Below are 22615 nucleotides of genomic sequence, written 5' to 3'. Positions count from 1 at the left end.
ACCCACACAGTGGCCCACCGCTGCCTGCCGTAACTTTAGTGCTAGGGGAGCCGATGGCCTCTTCTGGAATTCTTGGGAACCAAGGATACACATGGTGCACGTAGTGAATGCAGGCAAACCACTCACACACATAAGTCAGTCAATTTTTTCTAAAGGAGTCATAGATAGAATGTGGGCCTTTGGGTTTGACTCTCTCTCTCTCTCTCTCTCTCTCTCTCTCTCTCTCTCTGTATGTGTGAATTGTGTATGTGTTGGTGGTGGTTTTTGTTCTTTTTGGGGGGGCCTGCCACCCAGCTATCAAATAAATCACACACGGAGGCTTATTCTTAATTATGAATGCCTGACCTTAGCTTGACTTAGTGTCTAGCCAGCTTTATTTAACTTAAATTATCCTGACAACCTTTTGCCTCTGGGCTTTTCCTCTTCTATTCCTGTGTACCTTTCTTTGTTTCTTACTCCATGGCTGGATTTATAGCTGTGTGGCTGTGTGGCTGTGTGGCTGTGTGGCTGGGTGGCTGGCCCTGGAGCCCTCTCCTTCTCAGGCTCCTAGCTCTCCAATCCCTCTTCTCAGCTTTCTCCTTCTATTTATCCTCTCTGCCTGCCAGCCCCACCTATCCTTTCTCCTGCCTTGCTATTGGCCAGCTCTTTATTAGACCATCAGGAGTTTTAGACAGGCACAGTAACACAGCTTCACAGAGTTAAACAAATGCAATAACTGTGAATATTGTATAGACAAATGCACACTTACCATTCTGGCTAGACCATTGTCTACTTTAGCCCATGTCTCCCAAGGACAAGGATTTCTTCTTCTTCTTTCTCTCTCTTTTCATTTTTTAGTTTTTTGAGACAGGGTTTCTCTGTGTAGCCTTGCCTGTCCTGTAACTCTCTCTGTAGACCAGGCTAGCCTCAAACTCTGAGATCTGCATGCCTCTGCCTCCCAAGTCCTGGGATCAAAGGTGTGCAACACCACCACCCAGCTGCAATTAGCTTTCTTTACAGTTTCCTTTCTTTCTTTCTTTCTTTCTTTCTTTCTTTCTTTCTTTCTTTCTTTCTTTCTTTCTTTCTTTCTCTCTCTCTCTCTCTCTCTCTCTCTTTCTCTTTCTTTTTTTTTTTGAGGCAGGGTCTCACTAGCCTGGAACTCTCTATGCAGATCAGACTTGCTTCAAACTCACAAGGATCTGCTCCCTCTTCCTCTTGAATGCTGGGTTCGGTTCTTCATATTTTCAATAATGTAAACACATCTAGGTCTAGGAATGTAGCATCTTAACTAGAATGCACTAGGTCCTGGATTCTGTCTCCAGCACTGCATAAAATCAGACATGGTAGCACAGGCCTGTACTGCCGGCACCTGAGAGGAAGAGGCAGATGGATGGGGAGAGTCATCCTTAGTATGTAGTGAATTTGAGCCCAGCCCGATCTGCCTGAGCATCTCTATGGACACATGGGAGGGAGTCCCACTCTGTCTTATACATAGGGTGGAGTTAATGGGTGGAGGGCTCCAGCATCTCTTGCCATGTGCTAATTACCTTATAACCTAGATGCTTAACAACTTTTTTTTTTCCTTTTTTTTTTTGAGAATGAACCAAGGGCTTTCACGTGCTAGGCAAGCACTCCATAGGGTCACACCCATCTCTTACTCTCTCACACAGGTGTGAGGTTGGCAGAGCCCTGCCTGGTGGTACTTGAACCTGCAGGCAGACTGCACTGGGAGGTGGGGGCGGGTGAGTTTAGTGGAAAGTTTCTCCACACCCACACCTGGTATCTGGGCTGGCTGGCCAGATCAGCACAGGATGGGGAGAAGATTAGATGCCACCTCTTAAGTGACAAGTCTTTCATCTTCATGATGGCTAGACTCTTCAGCGCTGTTTTATGTAGTCCAGGTTGGCCTCTCACTCACTATATAGCTGAGGATGACCTTGAACTTGGGATCTTCCTGAGTTGGTTTTGGGGGGAGCACCACCATGTGGATTTTAGTCAGTGCTGGGGATGGACTCCAAAGCTTCCTGACCACCAAGCGAGCGCTCTGCCATCTGGGCTACAGTACCCTTCCTTGTTTCTTTTTCTTTTTGTTGTGTTTTGTTTTAAGACTAAGTCTCCGTTGAGCAGTCCTGGATGGCCTGGAACTTGCTATGTAGATCAGGCTGGCCTCAAAATCACAGGGATCCTTCTTCTGGTTGCTGTGCCTAGCTATATGTTTTTTGAAACAAGGTTTTTGCTTTTTTTTTTTTTTTTTCAAGACAGGGTTTCACTGTGTAATCCTGGCTGTCCTGGAACTTACTCTGTAGACCAGGCTAGCTTCGAACTCACAGAGATCCTCCTACCTCCAGAGTGCTGGGATTAAAGCATGTGCCACCACTGCCTGACTTGAAACCTGGTCTTACTGTGTAGCCCTGGATAGCCTGGAACTCATTATGTAGACAAAGCTGCCCTTGAAATCACAGTGATCCACCTCCTGAGTGCTGGGATCAAGAGCATATACCACATGTTTTGAGACACAACTTGATGTATCCCATGCTGACCTCAGTCTTTCATGTTGTTGAAGATGATCCTGACCCTTTATATTTCTTTTTAATTATTTTATGTGTATGCTGCTAGGTGTATTACCTGCATGCACACCTGTGCATCCTATGGGTGTGCTGCACAAGGAGGCCAGAAGAAGGTGTGAGATTCTCTAGGACTGGAGTTACAGTCAGTTGTGAGCCACCATGTGGTGCTGGGAATTGAACCCTGATGGTCTGGAGGAGCAGCCAGTGCTCTTAACTGCGGAGTCATCTCTCCAGCCCTGACCTTAAACTTTTGATCTTTCTGCCTCCAACTTCCAAGGGTCAGGACGACCAGCCCAGTGCCTACCTACCTGTAATTCCTTATTAAACCGTTTAGCTGCAGACTGGAGAGACGGCTCAGTTGCTGCAGGCTAGGCTCACAACCAACAAGTGTTCGTTTGCTGATGCCTTTCAAATGTTGTGCCTTCCACGCATCGAAGCAAGCTGAGACGTTATGCTCCCTCACTCTGGAGACACATTTAAACCTGGGAAGCCCTGGCCACTTTCAAAGGACTCCTGCCACAGACCTCCGCTGCCCCCCCCACAATAAAAGCCATTCCTTGGTGGGTGTAGTGGTGCTCACTGGTAATCATGATACTCCAGAGGCTGAGGCAGGAGGATTGCCATGAGCTCAAGGTCTATTACAGAGTAGGCTACAGAGTTAAAATTCAATCCTTTTTTGTTTTGTTTTGTTTTTTTGAGACAAAATTTCTCTTTGAAGCCCTGGCTGTCCTGGAAGTCGTGAGCAGTACAGGTTGGCCTGGAACCTAAAGATCTGCCTACCTCTGCCTCCCAAATGCTGGGATTAAAGGCATGCGCCACTACTACCACCTGGTTTATGGTAACTTGTTAGGTGAATATCCCTGGAAGACCTGCCTTTTTTTTTTTTAAAGGGAAACGGAGGTGGAGTGGATCTGGGGCAGGGGAGGGACTAGGAGGACTGGAGGGAGGGGAAACTGCCATCAGAATGTAATGTATGAGAGAGGGGAAAAAAAAAGTTGGTTAGGTTAAATCCAATGACTGGTGTCCCTACAAAGGGAAACCAGCTGTGCTGGCTCCTTGAATTTCTGTGTAAGTCACCCAGTCTGTGATACTTGTCCACAGCTCGGCAGAAGAATACAGGATACCAATGTTTTAGTTTACATTTGCTGCTTGTTCATCCTGCATACTGTTTATTTTGTCTGAAATGCAAATGGCTCTCCTCCTGCTGCTCCTGATAGCGAGCAGTCAACACACACTACCTGACCATTCTCCTTCCATTCTAACCCGCAGCCTGATTCCTCTCAGCCATTCTCCACTAGTCTGGTCTCCTATCTCCAGGTTCCTTTGGCTGGAGGGGAGCCTCTGCTGGTCCCCAGGCCGTGCCCTTTCCCCAGGGATTGCCTCTTCTACCTTTTGCTGTCTCCTCTGTGTGCAGGTTTGGGGTTTAAATGCCTAGTCCCTGGTGAGAAAACCTTGAGATGGGAACTGGCCCTGAGCTAGAGATGCCAGCGCCTGGTGCTCAGAGCAGAGCCTTTTAGGTGGGTTGGGACAATGAATGGTCCGGGGTATTCATGCTGAGCACAGCTGGCCCGGGCTGGTATCCTGCGGTGAAAGGAAGCTGAGGAGCTCAGACTGCCGGTAGCCTGGGGTCCCCCGGCAGAGCGGCAGGATGCGTGGGGGAAGGGAGCTCCGGCCACCCCTCCCCCGGCTCGCGGTCCAAAGGAAGCAGAAGCAAGGCCTGCTCCAGGAGTCCCCGATCTGGGAACAGAAACTTTTCTGACGGAGGCTGTGGAGGAGAGGACGCATTAGACCTCTTACCCCACCGCTAGTCCTTGAGCTCTCAGGAGAGTCCCTGCGTCCCAGTGAGCGGAGGGGGGGGAAACCCCTGGCCCTCCCCTCGGGCTGGACATTGGAAGATTGGACTACTTCCCCCGCCGCACCCTTAACACTTATCGCAGTGAGCCCCGCCCCATCCAGCCTTCCACTTGCAGGTGGGGCAGTTGGCGCAGCGCCCAGGCCGGGACAGCATCTGGGGGCCGGGGCACTGGAGAGGCCCCCATAGTGGACCTCTTTACCGGATCTCTGTCCCCTCCTGCGCCTTCTCCACCCTCCGAGGACCCCCAGCCCTCCTCGACCCTCGTTCGGGTTCGGTTATCGCCGTTCAGCCCCTGCTGTGCCTCCTAGGATCCCGGATCTCTCCTGCTCATCTCTACTACCCTGTGTCGGCTCCCTCGATCCTCGCCGGGTCCCAGTCCTCCTCCAGACCTCCAGGGCGGCCGGAGTCAGGGCCCCTTCGAGGGCCCCGGAGGTCCAGGCTGAACACGCCATGAGGCTGTGGGCGCTAGAACTCCGGTTTCTGGCGCTTCTGCTGGTTCTTCTGCTGCAGCCTGTGCGCGCTCCGATTCCCAGGGCGCAGGACGTGAGCCTGGGCGTGGTGAGCTTCGGTCCGCTGGCTCCTGAGATCACAGAGAGCCTGTAAAAGGAAAGGTGCAGGGCGGACTCCTGGGTCTGAAGGAAAGAGCGGGCTGGATTCAAATGTCCTGAAGCTCTTGGGGCCCTGGATTACTGGCTCTTCTCTCTGGTGGTTTGGTGGCTGAGATTCGGAAGTGTGGAAAGGAGCTAAAATGGGAAACTGAGGCCTCACCTGCTACATCTATAAAGACTTGAAAATCTCAGAGCTGGGGGTTGGGGACCCTGGCCGTGTGTATAAGGGAGGTGGGTTCTATCATCCGGGGCTAGGAGCGTTGGCTCTGGATTCCCTAGAGGGTTGGTCTTTTCAAATAACGGTGAGAAAGGAACGCCCCATCCTGTTAGTGCTTCATGGTTCCTCTCCTGTGCCCTAGGACTGGCTGACTCGCTATGGCTACCTGCCGCCGGCAGATCCTACCCAAGCCCAGATGCAGAGCCTTGCGAAGCTGCAGGATGCCATCAAAGTCATGCAGAGATTTGCCGGGCTGCCTGAGACAGGCCAAATGGGTAGGTAGCCCTGCACTACACGAGGCGGTCCTGCCTCAGTCGATGACCCAGAGTCTATAAACCGCAGGGAACGCCTGAATCACATAAAGATGCTGGTCTCAGGTCCTAGCCCAGACCTTGGAGGTCTGCGGGCATCCAGATAACCGGTTTTGGCTTTGTCAGCCTCCGCTGTTGCCGCAGGGATGGAACAGATCTGGCCCCCACTGCCTGGAGCTGACATTCTGAGGAAGAAAGAAACAGATCAATATGCAAAATTATTTCCGATGGTGCCATTCTGAAGAAGACCAAACGCTAAGAGCTGGTCTGGTTAGGGTAGGCCACTGATTTGTTTCTGGAGACAGTCTTGCTGTATAAGCACAGGTTGGCCTCGAACTCAAGATCCTCCGGCCTCAGCCTGAGCGCTGAAATTCCAGGTCTGTACCGCTGCCTCTAGCTGGGCAAGGTACTCTGAAAGATGTCATGTGAGCTTATAAGCTAAGATCACAAATAGGAGGACACAGCGACAGGGAAATGTGGGGGGAAATGGCTCAGTAACTTCAAAAGAACTGTGACCGACACAGATTTATCTGCCTGCCGTGCAAGGCAGGCTGAGGGGCTTAGGCAGGCGCCTGATTAGGTGACCTTGAAAGAGGTTTGTTCCACGGACAATAAGAAGCCAGGGAAGGAGGGCTCAGAGGAGGGAAGCAGCTTCATCTGACTTTCAGGTTTTTGTTGTTTGTTTTATTGTGGGGGTGGATATTCCTCTGTGTTGCTTAGGCTGGTTTTAAACATGTGGTCCTTCTGTTTCAACCTCCCCGAGTGGACAGACGGGAAACAGTGGCCATCATGCTCAGCTCTGGTTTGTTCTTCAGCATCTTTGTCTGCCGCTGGAGAGTGGTGGGTGGATGGAGAACCAGGAGCCTTTTGCAAGGGGTGCTGGGAAGTAGAGGTGGGGTGTGGCCCAGAGTATATTTTAGAGGTAGAGCTGAGGGCTCTCATGTGCAGAGTGAAATAGAAAGGCAGAGGAGCTTGGAAAAAATTCCCCCTACTCTGCTCACCCGAAGCCTGGAACAGAGTGTGACATCACTATGTTCTTGGTTATGGTTTGCTATTGCTACCAGTGAGATGTGGTGTGACCTCGTTTGAAGGTGAGATGACTCCTGGAAATGCATAGAAAGGGGCTTTACAGATAGACCTAAGTTGAGAAGGGATGGTTAGCTGTTGCGGACTAAAGAGCCCTGCTGGTTTTCAGACTGTGATCAGCATCCCATGAGGCAGGGTGGTGGTGGGATGGTGGCGCACGTTTTTAGTCCTAGTGTTTGGGAGGCAGATACAGGTGGATCTCTGAGTTCGAGTTCGAGGCCAGCCTGGTCTACAGAGTGAGTTCCAGGACAGCCAGGGTTACACAGAGAAACTCTTAAAAAGCCGGTGGGGGGGGGGACACGACAAACAAGAACAACAAAAAGCGAGTGATGGGCAGCTTCCAGGCGAGATGGCAGCCTTTTGGAGCTCTGGCCTTAAAGGGGAGGTGGTCTAGTTGGTTAAGCGTTTGCCTTGTAAGCATGAAGGCTTGCGTTTGATCCCTAGAACCCAGCTGAAAAGGGGCCTGGTGGAATGCCTTGTCCTCCCAGCTCTGCAGAGGTAGGGATGCAGATCCTTGGGACTCACTGGCCAGTCCAACCTAGCTGGAGAGTTCTGCACCAAGTCAGAGATGCTGTCTCAAACACCCCAAGATTATAGCAGGTGAAGAATGACATCCAAGGTTGACCTCTGGTCTCCACAGTCACAGCTGCACGTAGACCCCTAGGCACACACAGATGCACGCCATTTCACCTTTGGAGTACCTTCCTTCAGTCTCCACCCACTGGGGTTGGGGAAGTGGTACAAGACACCCAGCTTAAGCCTCTAAGTGCCTCCTACAGTGGCCAGTCCACCCATGGTCAAGTAGAGAGAGTGCCTGGCTTGAGCTAGCTTTCACAGTGACTGGGTCCAGGCTTGAGGCATTAGCCAATTTCTTTCTTTTTTAAAGACTCAGTTGTTTTTATTTTATGTGTTCGGGTGTTTGGCCTGTGTATTATTATGTCTATGCATCATCGAGGTCAGAAGAGGGTGTCGGGTCCCCTGAAATTGGAGTGACAGACTATTGTGAGCCACCACATGGGTGCTGAGACTTGAACTCAAGTCCTCTAGAAGAACAGCCAGTGGCTTTAACTGTTGAGCTAACTGTTCAGCTCCATTGAGCCAATTTCTTAATTATTTGGTACCATGATGACAGACTGTCCTGTTACTCACCATGCCTGTCTCCACAGACCCAGTAACGATAGCCACCATGCATAAGCCCCGCTGTTCCCTGCCTGACATTCTGGGGCCTGCTGGGCTGGTCAGGCGGCGGCGGCGGCGGCGCTATGCTCTGAGTGGCAGCATGTGGAAGAAGCGCACCCTGACGTGGAGGTAGGTCTGGGTGCCTGTGCTTCCCCTTGGCCTGCTAACTTGTCTGGCTGGCCATTCCCTCCACAGCCCCTGGCTCTCCTCCTCTCTCCTCAGGATCCAGTCCTTCTCTCAGAACTCCCAGTTGAGCCAGTCGATGGTGCGGACCCTCATGAGCTATGCCCTGACTGTCTGGGCTGTTGAGTCAGGCCTTACCTTCCAGGAGGTGGATTCTCGGCACCAGGAGCCTGACATCCTTATCCACTTTTCCCGGGGCTACCACCAAGACAGTTACCCCTTTGATGGGCCTGGTGGCACCCTGGCTCATGCCTTCTTCCCTGGGGAGCACCCCATCTCTGGAGACACTCACTTTGATGATGAGGAGACCTGGACTTTTGGGTCAAAAGGTAAAAGTTTCCATCTTCAGAGTGGTCCCCTCTTCAGATCTGTCTGTGCTGAAGAACTGGGTTTATATTAATTGATTGATGAAAGCTAGGTCAGTCAGGGATTTCCCCAGAGGAGCTGGAGGTGTGCAGTACAGTGGTAATACTGCATGTCCAGCATGTATGGGTTCAGAACACACACACACACACACACACACACACACACACACACACGTGCGCTCGCGTGCAGCACAGCATGGTAGCCCGCAGTTTTAATCCCAGCACTCAGGAGGCAGTGGCAGGTGGCTATCTGTGAATTTGAGGTTAGCCTGGTCTACATAGTGAGCCCAGCAGGGCTACATAGAGAGAGCTTGCATCCCAGACAAACAAAAAACTTTTTAAAAAGCTGATTAATTTTATGTGTATGGATGTTTTATCTGCCTGAATGTCTGTACCAGGTGCATTGCCTGGTGCCCTAGGAAGCCAGAAGAGGATGTGGAACTGGCATTACATAAGGGTGTGATCTACCATGTGGGTGCTGGGAATAGAACCTGGATCCTGTGGAAGAACAGCCAGTGCTCCCAATCACTAAACTACCTCTCTAGTCTCCAGCCCCTCCCCCACCCCTAAAAAATACTTAAAAAGAGGTTTTTGGTTTTGTTTTTTTGAGACTTGGTCTCACTGTTATAGCTCAGGCTGGCTTTGAGCTCACTATTTAGTCCAGGATGTCCTACAAGAGATTTACTTTAAGGAATTGGCGCATGGAGATTGTAGGAGTTAGCATGGCCAAAATTTGTAAAGCAGGATGAAAACTCAAGCTAGATTTCTGTTACAATCTTGAGATAGAATTTCTTCCCTCCTAGAACCCCCAGCGTTTGCGCGTAGGGCCTGGATGAATGTGGTCTGTCTGCTTTAGTGAGAGTAGATCGTAGTCAAATCTCTGAAAAACCTTCACAGCAACATCCACATGGGCACAACCAAATCAATCCAAAATTACCACTACAGAGGCCTTTCAAGTGCCCAGCTCAGGCAGTGGTGGTGCACACCTTTGATCAAGCACTAGGGAGGCAGAGGCAGGCGGATCTCTTATGATTTCCAGGCCAGCCTGGTCTACAGATCGAGTTCCAGGACAGCCAGGGCTACACACTGAAATCCTGTCTCAAAAGAGAGAGAGAAAAAAAGTGCCTTGTCAAGTGCCCAGTTCAGAGATGGACTGGTGTGAAAAACTCAGACTCCTCTTTGTCCATCATTTATGCAGAAGAGTGACTGTCTTTACTACGCATAGTGACGAGATAGCCAGAAATCCTAGGAGAGGAAGTTCTCAGCTTGAGTTTCCCGAGGAGGTGGCAGCCTAGCACTCTTGAGCAGAGGAGACTTCCTAGAAGTGGTGACTCTTTCTGTTTAAATACACACATGTGCCAGATGTGGTGGCACGGAGGGTAACAGCACATATCTGTAATCCCAGTGCTTGAGAAGCTGAGGCAGGAGGATTATGAAATTGAAACCAGCTGAAGATGTAGAGCAAGACTCCAGAGCTGGGCGTGGTGGTACATGCCTTTAGTCCCAGCACTTGGAAGTCAGAAGCAGGTGGTTCTCTGTGAGTTTGAGGCCAGCCTGGTCTACAGAGAGAGTTCCAGGACAGCCATGGCTACACAAAGAAACCCTGTCTTGCAAAACCAAATCAAAAAAGACTCCAACTCAAGACAAACATTTTATTTTTAAAAGACAAGGTTCCGAGCAGGTGTGATGTGCACACCTGGAATCCTAGTGCTTAGAAGGCCAAAGAAGGATTGTAGCAAGTTTGAGGCCAACCTGGGGCTACAGAGTGACCAAGTCTTGAACAAGACAACAAAGAGCGCTGAGCGCCAGGTGTCACAGGCCAGATGGACAAAGTCTTGTTCATCTGAGATGCATAGGTATAGGAACATACAAGAACACACCAGCCAGTGAGATGGCTGAGTGCCATGTAGCCAGAGGTGGGAGGAGCCACTGAGGGGAGATATGGTCTGGAGCATCCATGGCTGGAAAACCAAATTGTGGGTGGCTTCAGCGGGGATTGCACGGGCTGCAGGAATATATCATAAGAACTCAGCTGGTTATGGCAAAGCTACTACCTGAAGGGATCAAGGAATTCCTTCAGAGGAAGTCAAATTCCAAGGAGCTTTTGGTGTTACTTGGCTTGTTATAGATTAGCTGTCTTCTGTTATGAAAATCGCCTGTGCCTTCATAGTTTTCCCAATTGACTTTTCCCTGAGAAGGGCTAACAGTGTGGACTGATCACTCTCTGGACACACACATTCCAGGTATTTGGAGAACAGCCTCAGGAAAGGCTTCCTTCCCCCAGCCCATGCGTTTCTCCCCTTTCAGCACTGGAATCAGATATCTCCCTTAGCCACATTCAAGGACTAACAGAAACAACAGTGCACATGCTAGTCTCCTGATTTAAGGTAAATTCCACATGGAGACACTGCCTAGGTCAGGTGGACCTTAAGTAATAGCTTTATTTAGCTCGGACCCTCCTTTTCTTACAGCCTTACTAATTTTATAGACTGCTAACTCCTTACCTAACCACTTCTAGGAATATTTAGATAACCTTCTGCACTGACAGCTATGGGCAGCCAGAACCCCAGTTCAAGCCTCCCTGTAATTATCATCATTGGCAGCATCCGGCCAGGTCCATCCCCAGAGGGATGAAAGTACTTTATCAGAGATACCTCTGTACTCTCTAAGAACAGACTCTAGTGTCCAGATTACCTGTTTGAGAAGGCCTGGCGGATGTGCCAATTAAGCTTAACTTCCTCCTTCTCCAAATCTTACCTCTAGTCCCAGATCTCCCTTTATCACCAGAGGCATCTAGCTGTACACAGGCTGCCTAGTGACTGAGCACACTTTCCCCTACCCTGCAGAAAAGTGGCAGATAGCTTGGACAGATAAGAGTCAAAGGGATAAAAAAGCAGTTTTATTTTCAGAGAGGGAGGATAGAATTTAGAGGTATGAGGAGACAGAGAGGAAGAGAGGAGAGGAGAACTTGAGAACGGAGAACTGAGAGGGACAAGGAGGATTTTTGACCAGAGAGAATGTTTGAGATGGAAGATGAGGAAGAGCCAGATGGGGAAGAACTAGCTGAGTAAGAATGAGATGAGAAGAACCTAGATGAGGCAGAATTAAGATGAGAGAATTAAGATAGAACTTAGAGGGAACAGTAGTTAAAGGTAGAGAGAAATCAGTCAAGAGAGGAGCTAGGCACGAGAACAGAACTGAGGCTGTGTAGACAGGATTTTATCTCAGAGGACTAAAGTAGACAGACACAGAGCTTGGTGGACTTAGATTCATTTCCAGAAAACAATTCCTGCCCTTGGTAGTTTTCTCTCCTGAGCCCCTGGGAAGTATAATGTTAAGGCTGGTCCTTCTAATATTATACAAGAAGGGATGATGTCACAGAGGAGAGTGGGCTCGAGATTACAAAGGGCTTTGGAAAGCAAGCAGATTGACCAACGGGATTTGGGAAACTATGGGAACACATCAAATAGTTTTGCATCCTAGAACTATTCCTGGATGCAGGGGGAGTGGACTGGAGGGAGAGTGGAGAGAGGCCAAGGGGGAGGGAGTGGCCAAAGAGTCCGGGTCAGAGAATGTGGGGACTGATGTGGAGGGGCAGATCGGAGCGAAGTCAGAACAGGTCCAGATTGCCATCGACTAGACCCCTAGTGACAGGGAGGGTGAGGTGATGACGGGGCCAGGTTCAGCGGGGCATCCTAGAAGACTGCTTCTGTTACATTGTGTCCATGGGGAGGAAGCGGTGGGCTGCTGAGGCTGCTGAGTGCGGGTCTGGGTGTGTGTTGGCAGTGTGTTTGTGTTCTGTGTAGGTGGCAGGGAGGGTTAGCATCCTCTTTAGAGCTTGGACTCCCAATTCTGTTCTAGGTCAGGTTTCTTAGAAGTAGTGCTTCAGTTAGTAATTCTTTTCCTGCCCTCCCTCTCCCTCACTGAACTGTTCTTTTTTTCTTTTTCTTTCTTTCTTTCTTTCTTTTTCTTTTTCTTTTCTTTTTTTTTTTTTTTTTTGGTTTTTCAAGACAGGGTTTCTCTGTGTAGTTTTGGTGCCTGTCGTGGATCTCACTCTGTAGACCAGGCTGGCCTCAAACTCACAGAGATCCACCTGCCTCTGTCTCCTGAGTGCTGGGATTAAAGGCATGCACCACCACCACCACCACCACCACCACCACCACCACCACCTGGCTTCCTTCCTTCCTTCCTTCCTTCCTTCCTTCCTTCCTTCCTTCCTTCCTTCCTTCCTTTCCTTCTTTCTTTCTTTCTTTCCTTCTTTTTTCTTTGTATATTTTTCTCTTGTTTCCAGATAGAAATTTTGTTTCTTTGTCTTTGTTTTGTGAAGATTTTATTTATTTATTTCATGTAAATGAGCGCTCTATTTGCATGTACTCCTTTATTCCAGAAGATGGTTGTGAGCCACCATGTGGGTGCTGGGAATTGAATTCAGGACCTCTGGAAGAGCAGCCAGTGTTCTTAACTGCTGAGCCATCTCTCCAGCCTCCTGTTTTTATTTTTATTTTTTTCTTGTTTGTTTTTTGTTTTGTTTCGTTTTTCAGAACAGGGTTTCTCTGTGTAGCCCTGGCTGTCCTGGAACTCACTAACAGAAATCTGCCAGCCTCTACCTCCTGAGTGCTGGGATTAAAGGCGTGTGCCACAACCAGCCAGCCAGATAGAAGTTCTTATGCAAGCAGTTTCTCAAGGGAAATGGTTCTCGGGAGAAAGGGAAGCAGGAGGGGACAGAACCGACCGTGGATGTGAGGCCAGCTTCTTCTCAGCTCTGTAGCAATCAGTCGTTTACTGCGCTAGGGGGGGGATAGTTGGGTCTGGTGCCCAGGCTCTGTGGGGCACTGGCAGCCAGTCCCGGACTGTGACAGCGAGGCAGCATCCTGCAGCACTGTGAGACTAGAGATGCAGGCCAGGAGCTTGTGCAGACCACAGAGCTGCACCTCCAGTGCAAGCAGCTCAGCTCTGAGGCTGAGTCAGCTCCGGTTCCTCCCCTCATAACCAGGACAGATGACTTTGCCTTGTTGCTCTGTTTCCTCCGCTGAGAGATGAGGGGACAAGAGTCCCCGCTCGCCATGTGGCTTGTGGTCTTTTCACTCGTGGGCACCAGTGCTCCTGACTGCATTGCCAGCTGCTCTCAGAGCTGAGCCTGGGGAGGGATGGGGAGGGGCCAGGAAGAAAGTATAGAACGCAAAAGTCAAATACAGAGCAATGGAGAGACTGGACGTTAAGAAGTGGGTGGCTGGGAAGAGAGATGGGGACCGGGGTGGTGGTGGTACATGCCTATAATCCCAGTGTTTGGAGGCAAAGGCTGGGTGGTCGATACAAATGACCAGTCGGTGAATAATCTACACAAAGATCAAGGCCTGCAGATAAGAGACACTGTCTTGGAAAAACCCCCAAACCTAAAACAATGGAGGAGGGGAGGAAACAGGCTGCCAGATGATGAACAGAAGTTCAGAGGAAGTGGTTAGACACAGCGACGTGGGGAACAAGTCCAGTAAGTCACATGGCCAGGATTTAGTTATGTGGGGACAAGTGACTTTTTTTTCCTCTTTGGTTTTGGTTTTTTGGAATAAGGTTTCTTGGTATAACAGCTCAGCTGTCCTAGAACTCGATTTGCAGACCAGGCTGGCCTCGAACTCACCACCACCACTTGGCTGACAAGTGACCTTTTGGTGCCTGCTTGCTCTCTGGGTGTGAGAAGAGTCCCAAACTGTAGAGTTAGGCGTGAGAAGAAGAGAGGAAGTGAGGACTCTTCAAACCACTGAGAACTTGGCTAAAGAGCAAGGCGGCCACTAGTGAGGCTGGGAGCCTGGACCAGTTGAAAGGGTGGCTCAGGATGAAGTGTTTTATTTTAAGCACTGGATCTCCCAGTGAGTCAACAGAAGGAGGATGTGGATGCCTAGATAGAAAGGGTGTGGGGGGGCACACCTTTCACCTCAGCACTTGGCAGACAGAAGCAGGCAGATGAGTTCAGACTAGCCTGGTCTACAGAGTTTATATACACTGTCTCAAAACTGAGAGTGGGGGCATGGATGCCTGGACAGAAAGAAAGAAAGAAAGAAAGAAAGAAAGAAAGAAAGAAAGAAAGAAAGAAAGAAAGAAAGAAAGAAAGAAAGGGGCATGGACAGGAGACAAGAGGTGAGCGTGGAGCCGAGAAGCTATCTGCCCGTGTGTATGTGTGTACCAGAAGTGGCGTTACATTGCATTGCCTGCCTTTTCATTTTGTGTGGTCCTGGTGTTGTTTTTAAGATTCATTTTTGTTGTTTTTAGTGATGTGTATGTCCGTCTGTGTGTGGTGTGTGCATATGAGTGTGCAGGGACTAGAGGAAGGTACAGACTTCCTTGGACCTGGAGTTACGGGCAGGTGTGAGCCACTCGAGGTGGGGGCTGGGAGCCAAAGTGGGGGCCTCTGGAAGAGCAGTAAACATTCCTAATAGCTGAGCCTTCCCTCCAGCCCTCTGGTTTTGTTTTGTTTTTATTAAGGGTCTCACGTATCTCAGGCTGGCCTCAAACTTGCTAAGAATTACCTTGGATTCCTGCTCATTCTACCACCCTCTCCGTCCCAGGCATGCACCGTCCCAGGCATGCACCGTCACGGCTTCTTGACGTTGCACTGGGAAGCAAACCCAGGGCTCTGCATGCTAGGCAAGCTCTCTCCGGACTGAGTCCGTCCCCAGCCCCGTCCGTCTTGATGAAGTAGGAGGCACACTTGCCGCTGTGTCTGACAAGGTGGGGCTGAGTCCGGTCCATCTTTGAGGGGCTGTGGACCTAGAAGTTGAGAGGACCAAAGCAGCCACCTGCTAGGCCAAGGCCAAGAAAGCCAGGTGGTGACAGGGACCCTGAACATTGTCCACCAGGGCTCTCACAGGGTTCGTTAGGGTGATTATGCAATTTTCTCCACCCGCCTAGCGTGAGAAAGGTGCAGGAAGGGGTTCAGGGCCCGGAAGGCCCATGTTGCCCCAAGAGAGGTGAGATAAGGAAGGAGAAAGAGAACACCCTGATTGAGACACCCAACTTCCGCTGATTTCTCAGTAAAAGGATTCAGAGCAATAAGATGACCTGCAGCCAACATGGAAGTTCAATTGTAGTTCGAACAGGTTCACCTGAAGACAGGACCTGCCAAAAGGCAGGGGCACAGCCGGGGCACTCACCTTCCGGCCTGGCTCCGCCTCTGACTTTTGGTGACTGAGAGATGGCTGCCCTTCCAGAGGTCCTGAGTTCAATTTCCTGCAACTACATGGTGGCGCTCAATCGTGTGTAATGAGATCTGGCGCCCTCTTGTGGCCTGCAGGCATACATGCAGGCAGAACACTGTATACATAATAATAAAAAATGATAGGAGATAGAAGTCTAAGATGGACCCAAGCCTAACATTTGCTGCTCTTAGAGTTTACCTGGTATGCCAAGTATAGTGGCATATACTGAGGAGGTAGCGGCAGGAGGATTGAATCAAGACCGAGGCCTGCTCAGTCTGAATAGTGAATTAAAGTCCAGCTAGGGCTATAGAGCGGGACCCAGTCTCAAAAAAAAAAAAAAAAAAAAAAAAAAAAAAAAAGTAGTTTTTTTGATTTTCCTGTTATTTCACTGGTAGACTCGACAGGTAAGAGCAAGTTGTTTTTTTGCTCACCAGTTATATCTAAATATCTCACTTTCAGTATCATTAATACTGGTTAGAAACTATGAGGTGGAGCAACATTCAGAAACCTGGGCCTTGCTGAGGGGCTGCCTGGCTGTTAACTGTCTTAGTGTCTTCCGGACAGGCCTTCTTAGCCGATGAAGTCAGAGATCGATGAAGCCAAGCATTCAGAGCTCTGTCCTGGCCTGGGTGGGATCCCCAGGGAAGAAGCTGTGGCGGGAAGAGGCGCCAGAGCAGCTGGCTGTGGTCTGGGAGTGCCTGTGTGTGGGGTCTGGTTCTCCCTGAGTTGGAGGAGGGCAGCAAGGTGGGGGTGGGGGTGGGCTGGGGAGTTGGCGAGGGCAGAGATGTGAGGGCTGGGAAATGGCCTGGAGATGTGGATCCAAGAACAGGAGGGATGGAAGAAAAGAAATGAAAGAGACCCTGGGGAGATGGAGGCGGGAAGAGGAGGTTGGGGCTTTTTTTTCTTTTCTTTTCTTTTTTTTTTTTTTTTGAGACATGGTCTCTCTATGTAGTCCTGGCTACATTTTAATTTGCTATGTAGGCCAGGCTGGCCTGTAACACACAGAGATTCTCCTGTCTCTGCCTCCTGAATGCTGAGAACAAAGGCCTATACCACCACACCCAGCAGTGGGGGATTTCTTTATTCCGATTTTTTAAAAAGATTTTTAAAGTTTTATTTATTTATTTATTTATTTACTTATTTATTTAATGTATGTGAGTGCTCTATCTGCACATACAACTTTCTGCCAGCAGAGGACAGCATATTCCAATGTAGATGGTGGACAGCCGCCGTGTGGGTGCTGGGAATTGAACCTGTGTCCTTCAGAAGAGCAGCCAGTGCTCTTAACTGCAGGTCCACCTTTCCAGCCCCAGTATTTGTTTATTTTTGTATATGACTGGTCTATCTACATGGTCACCTTTATTCCAGAAGAGGGCATCAGGGTGTGAGTCACCATGTGGTTGCTGGGAATTGAACTCACAACTTCCGGAAGAGCAGCTCTTAACCGCTGATCCATGTCTCCAGTCCCCAGAGTGGGGATTTCTACCCACAGGCAGGAATTGGCAGGGGGTACTACAGGTGCCGGGCACCCAGGGCTTCTGCACCCTAAGTCTCTATAATCAGTTTTCCCTCCGTGGGTGAGGGGCTCCGGCAGCACAAGGACACCTTTCTTCTGACCTCTAGGCTTCTTTCGCCCCGCAGCCCAGTGCCACAGCAAAAATATTTGCTGAATGGTTGAAGGAGCACAGGCAGGTGGTACCGATCAGAAAGAGTCAGGGCAGAGGAGCTGGAGTCCACACCCCAGGGTCCCCTGGGTCTTCTTCCGGGACAGCAGACCCAGTGCCTGTGCTCCCTTCCCAATGTGGGGTGGCCTTAGCTCCGCCCTCTGTCCTCTCTCCCCAGATGGCGAAGGAACCGACCTGTTTGCAGTAGCAGTTCATGAGTTTGGCCACGCCCTAGGCCTTGGCCACTCTTCTGCTCCCAACTCCATTATGAGACCCTTCTACCAGGGCCCGGTGGGTGACCCTCACAAATACCGCTTGTCCCAAGATGACCGTGATGGATTGCAGCAGCTCTATGGTATGGAAGGGAGATGCCAAACCACCCCAGGTGTAGCTTCCTTATGACCTGTACAGCAGGTCAGGGAACCCATATCTGTCTGCCTCTCCCACAGGGAAAGTGTCCCATACCCCGGGTGACAAGCCCACAAGGAAACCCCTGGCTTCCCCTCCACAGCCTCCAGCCTTGCCCCCTGACAGGTGAGTCCCCTGCCATTTGTGTGACCCTGGCTCGGTGTCCTCCATGGGAAGGGGCTGGAAGTGCTGCGCAGATGGTCAGTGTTTAAGAGCATTTGCTTTTCTCTGAGGACCCAGGTTCAGCTCCCAGAAACCACTTCAATCAGCCCGCTACCACCTGTCACTCCCACTCTGGGGAACACCTTGTGGCCCTCTCGAACACTCACACACGTGGCATACACACACATAAATAAAAATAAAAAATAATGATAATAAACACAGGGCTGGGGAGATGGCCGCTGGAGCAGAGCAACTGCTACCCAAGCATGAGGTTCTGAAATCAGATTTGAGAAGGCCCCGTGAGAGCCAGAGCTGTGGGTCTGTAATCCCATGACTCAGGGAGGCACAGACAAGCAGGTTCCTGAAGCTCATTGGCCAGCGAGCCTCACTGAGTCAATGAACTCCGGGTTCAACGAGAGAGCTTGTCTCAGAAAATAAGGTGGAAGCCAGGTGTGCTGCACACCTTTAATCTCAGCTCTCAGGAAGCAGAGACAGGCAGATCTCTGTTAGTTCAAGACCTGCCTGGTCTACATAGCAAGTTCCAGAATAGTGAGGGCTGCACAGACAGACCTTGTCTCAAAAAACAAACCCAGACCCAAAAAACACAAGGTGAAAAGCAACCAGTGAAGACACACTGTCAACTTATGGCCTGCATACATACACACTTGCACATGCACCAGTACACACATACACACGTGCACATGCATCAGTATACACACATACACAATTGCACACACATCAGTACACACACACATACACACGTGCACATACATCAGTACACACACACATACACACATGCACATACATCACTACAACACAAGCACACAAAAGATGCGGATGGGAAGCGTCCTTACCAGACTAGTCAAGATCAAGGACAGGGAAGCCTACCTCCTGTTCTCTCCCCATCATTCCCAGGCCCTCCACACCTGTGCCCGATCGCTGTGAGGGCAATTTTGATGCTATTGCCAACATCCGAGGGGAGATCTTCTTCTTCAAAGGTAAGTCACTTAGGATGACCCTTGGATCTGCATGACTGGCTTCTTTTACACTTCAGGTGACTCACCCAGACTGCAAAGCTTCCTGGGAGGTGAGAATTTTGGTGTTAAAAAAGTGGAGTGGTGTGGGGGAGACATCCTGGGCAAGTGATAAAATGATGGCCATAGATCTGCTTGATATATAGAGGGATTCTCCCCTGCCCAGCCACTCGCTGGGTTGGATAGAGGGAGGTCAGGAAAGGGACATGAGCTCTTACTTTGTCACATCCCCAGGCCTTGTTCCCTTCTTCCCCTGCAGGCCCCTGGTTCTGGCGCCTCCAACCCTCAGGACAGCTGGTGTCTCCCCGTCCAGCTCGGCTGCACCGCTTTTGGGAGGGGCTGCCGGAACACGTGAGGGTCATCCAGGCTGCTTATGCCCGGCCCCGAGATGGCCGAATTATCCTTTTCAGCGGTGGGTAGGGGTCATGGGTACCGGATAGGGCAGGTCTAAGAAGCGACTCCCTGCTGCTCCACTACCAACATGCCTCCTTCCAGGCCCCCAGTTCTGGGTGTTCCAGGACCGGCAGCTGGAGGGCGCAGCGCGGCCACTGGTCGAGTTTGGGCTTCCCGCTGGAGAAGAAGTGGATGCTGTGTTCTCCTGGCCTCTCAATGGCAAGACGTACCTGATCCGAGGCCAGCAGTACTGGCGCTATGACGAGGAGGCCGCGCGCCTGGACCCTGGCTACCCACGCGCCCTGAGTCTCTGGGAGGGGGCGCCCCCGTCCCCAGACGATGTCACCGTCAGCAACACAGGTGTGGGGAGCCCTGGAGTCCTTGTCTGCAAACTGTGGTCCCTGGGAGAGGGGAAGAAGGGGGAAACAGAGGGGCTGGCCCGGGAGTGGGTGTGAAAAAGGAGCGGTGGCTTTGGGACAGGTCTGGACCATGGCTCTGAGGTGTCTCCTCTCCTACAGGTGACACCTACTTTTTCAAGGGCACCCATTTCTGGCGCTTTGCGAAGGGCAGTGTCAAATCTGAGTCGGATTCCCCCCAGCCCATGGGGCCCAAGTGGCTGGACTGCCCTGCCCCCAAATATGACCCTCAAATCCCCAACTCCCCGAAAACGACACCCAAAACTGGAACCTGTGATTGTCACTGTGAGCTCAATCAAGCCTCAGGGCAGCTGTTGGTGACCTTCCTGCTGCCCCTCCTGCCCTCACTGGCTGGAGCTGTCTTTTCTTGCTGAAACATGGTGTCAGCTCCCTACCCCGAATGGAGCGGGAGTCTCCCGCAGCCCGACTTAGTGTGGGGTCGTGGGATCTGCGGAAACAGATCTGTTCCCACGGAGCAGAGCCTCACTGTTCCCAAGGCGGGACTCAGGCTCACGGAGCTGGGCGGATTCCTATCTGAAGACTGCAGACACCTCTGGGGTCCCCCAGCCTACTTCCTGTTGGGGCTCAGGAGCTGTGGTCACAGTCAAGGATACCGACAGGGGGCGGTATTCACCCTTTCTCTCCACCGCCAAGAATGGCGCATTGCCGCTGCTACTGGTGTTAGGAACCCACCTGAACTGTGGATTGGACACTCAGTGCTCGCCCTATCCCGCGTCTCCTCAGACAGAGGCCACACCACGCCTGCCTCAGGTTGTGTGCTGCGTTCTGCTGTGCTGACCGGCTTCCTGGGAATGTGCTCTCCTCTGATTCTCCACAATTGGTCTACAGGGCACAGTGACTGTACTCTGACTAGATGGTTAAACAGGACCAGGACTTTGAACTCCAGTGCCTCCTGTGGCCGCTGAATGTGTTCCTGAGCCTTCTGACCTTGTTGTACTCCACGTCCCTTGACAGTCACTGCCACAGGGTGGGGACAGAGACCAAGCATCAATACCTCCCCTAGGGTATGCTTCAAGTCCTGGTTGACATCAGTGTTGACATGGTGGGGTTTCTCCTGTGGCCCTGGTGATCTCAGTTCAGGTCACCCTCATCCCTGAACACAACCTGGGGGTGGTGTCACCCTGAATTCAGGATAGCTCAATTCAATTGGAAGGGATCCTAAGATGCCTGTCCCTGTCACCAACTGAAGTGACCATTGCTTCCTTCTGGAACAGTTTGGCTCCCATCTGCACAGTGCTGCTGGGAAGATGTGGACAGGACTCTCTCAGCTATGGCTGCTGCAGCCTCCTCCTCTTCCATCTTCTTCTAACATTGTAATTTTAGTGTGTCTGTAGAGACCTGTGCCTGTGGGGGCCTGTGCCTGAGGGGGCCTGTGCCTGTGGGGGCCTGTGCCTGAGGGGCCCTCAGTTCTGGATCTTCTTGGACCTGGAGTGGTTGTTCAGCCTGGGTGGTGAGTGTAAACCTCAGATCCTCTATGACAATGGCATGAGCGTTAACCACTGAGTCAGGGCTCTAGGCCCTGCCCTGGCCTTTTTATCACCCACCAGGTGCCCAGCTGTACAGGGTGAGGAGTGAAGAAACCTGTGGAGTGAAGAAACACAACTTCCCCATATCCAGGAGCTAGATCATGGATTCTAGAATATTCCTCACCAGAATAAGTTCATGGGGATTTTTTTTCAAGACGGAGTTTCTCTGTGTAGCCCTGGCTGTCCTGGAACTCACTCTGCAGATCTGCCTGCCTCTGCCTCCTAAGTCCTGGGCTTGAAACATGTGCCAGCACCATCTCCTGGGAATTTAGAATGCAGATCCCATCCCTCAGCCTGATCCTCATCCTGATGTTGGGGCCAGGAACCTGCACTTTTATAAGTCAGGGCTGGGAGGCACAGTGAGCCTGAGGACTAGACGCTTGTCTCCTCACAGTGCTGCCGTCCTTCTGGGGACCACCTCTTCTTGGGTTCTCCACAAGGCCAGGCTGATGACTGGGAGCCGTCTATGTCTCCCCCAGACTCCTCCGTTCCACGGGAGAATGTCCCAGATGTCATGGGGATCTCTCCATTCTTGTTTTCTTGACGGAGTGAATCCATCCAGTCAAGAGGCACGGACTGATTGATTTGCTTATTGAGAAAGACCAAAGAACGAAGCTAGTGAGCAAAGCCCATGTCTACCCATGTGCTGGGAATAAAGGTGTGTGCCACCAACACCCAGCAAAACGTGGTTTCTCAAAATGCCCAGCTTGTTAGGAGACAGGTTGTGATCTCATGTGTGTGTGCTTGCACCTGCACACGTGAGCCCACAGGCCTGTGTGGAAGTCAGAGGCCATCTGTGGGAGATATTTTTCCTTCCTTCCTGTAGATCCTGGGATCAAACTCAGGCTGTCATGAGGCTCTGGGGCAGGCTCCTTACCTGCCGAGCGGTCTCACCAGCCTCCTCCACATTTTAACTCCATAACCAGGAAGTTCACTTATTTGGCCTGTGGAATCTTTTTTTTTTTTTTAATTTTATTTATTTTATTTTACAATACCATTCAGTCCTACATATCAGCCATGGGTTCCCCTATTCTCCCCTCCTCCAACCTCCTCTCCTTACCCCCAGCCCACCCCCTATTCCCACCTCCTCCAGGGCAAATCCTCCCCCAAGGACTAGGATCAGCCTGGTAGACTCAGTCCAGGCAGGTCCAGTCCCCTCCTCCCAGACTGAGCCAAGTGTCCCTGCATAAGCTCCAGGTTTCAAACAGCCAACTCATGCAATAAGCACAGGACTTGGTCCCACTGCCTAGTTGCCTCCCAAACTGATCAAGCCAATCAACTGTCTCACCTATACAGAGGGCCTGATCCAGCTGGGGGCCCCTCAGCCTTTGGTTCATAGTTCATGTGTTTCCATTCATTTGGCTATTTTTTTCAATAATTGAGTAAAACCAAAATTTATTATAAGCCACAGTCATCCTAGGGACCTCCATGATATATATATATATAGCCTC

The 22615-nt window shown here is 50.8% G+C and overlaps 1 protein-coding gene across 1 annotated transcript; it reads left to right on the top strand.

Annotated features, from left to right (window-relative positions):
- Positions 1 to 4729: 4729 nt before the first annotated feature.
- Positions 4730 to 21838, top strand: Mmp25 (matrix metallopeptidase 25). The gene is made up of 10 exons (XM_028853955.2): positions 4730 to 4959; positions 5369 to 5501; positions 7790 to 7931; positions 8025 to 8314; positions 17383 to 17559; positions 17654 to 17738; positions 18690 to 18772; positions 19068 to 19220; positions 19304 to 19561; positions 19720 to 21838. Exons 1-10 carry the CDS (start codon positions 4852 to 4854, stop codon positions 19989 to 19991), a joined length of 1701 nt encoding a protein of 566 aa, XP_028709788.1. The 5' UTR covers positions 4730 to 4851; the 3' UTR covers positions 19992 to 21838.
- The last annotated feature ends 777 nt before the right edge of the window (positions 21839 to 22615 follow it).

This window comes from Peromyscus leucopus, chromosome 8b (assembly GCF_004664715.2).
Source record: "Peromyscus leucopus breed LL Stock chromosome 8b, UCI_PerLeu_2.1, whole genome shotgun sequence".
In the NCBI taxonomy this organism is placed as follows: Eukaryota; Metazoa; Chordata; class Mammalia; order Rodentia; family Cricetidae; genus Peromyscus; species Peromyscus leucopus.
The sequence above is the reverse complement of the archived record's forward strand: the minus strand, read 5'-3'. Positions and strand labels throughout refer to the sequence as shown.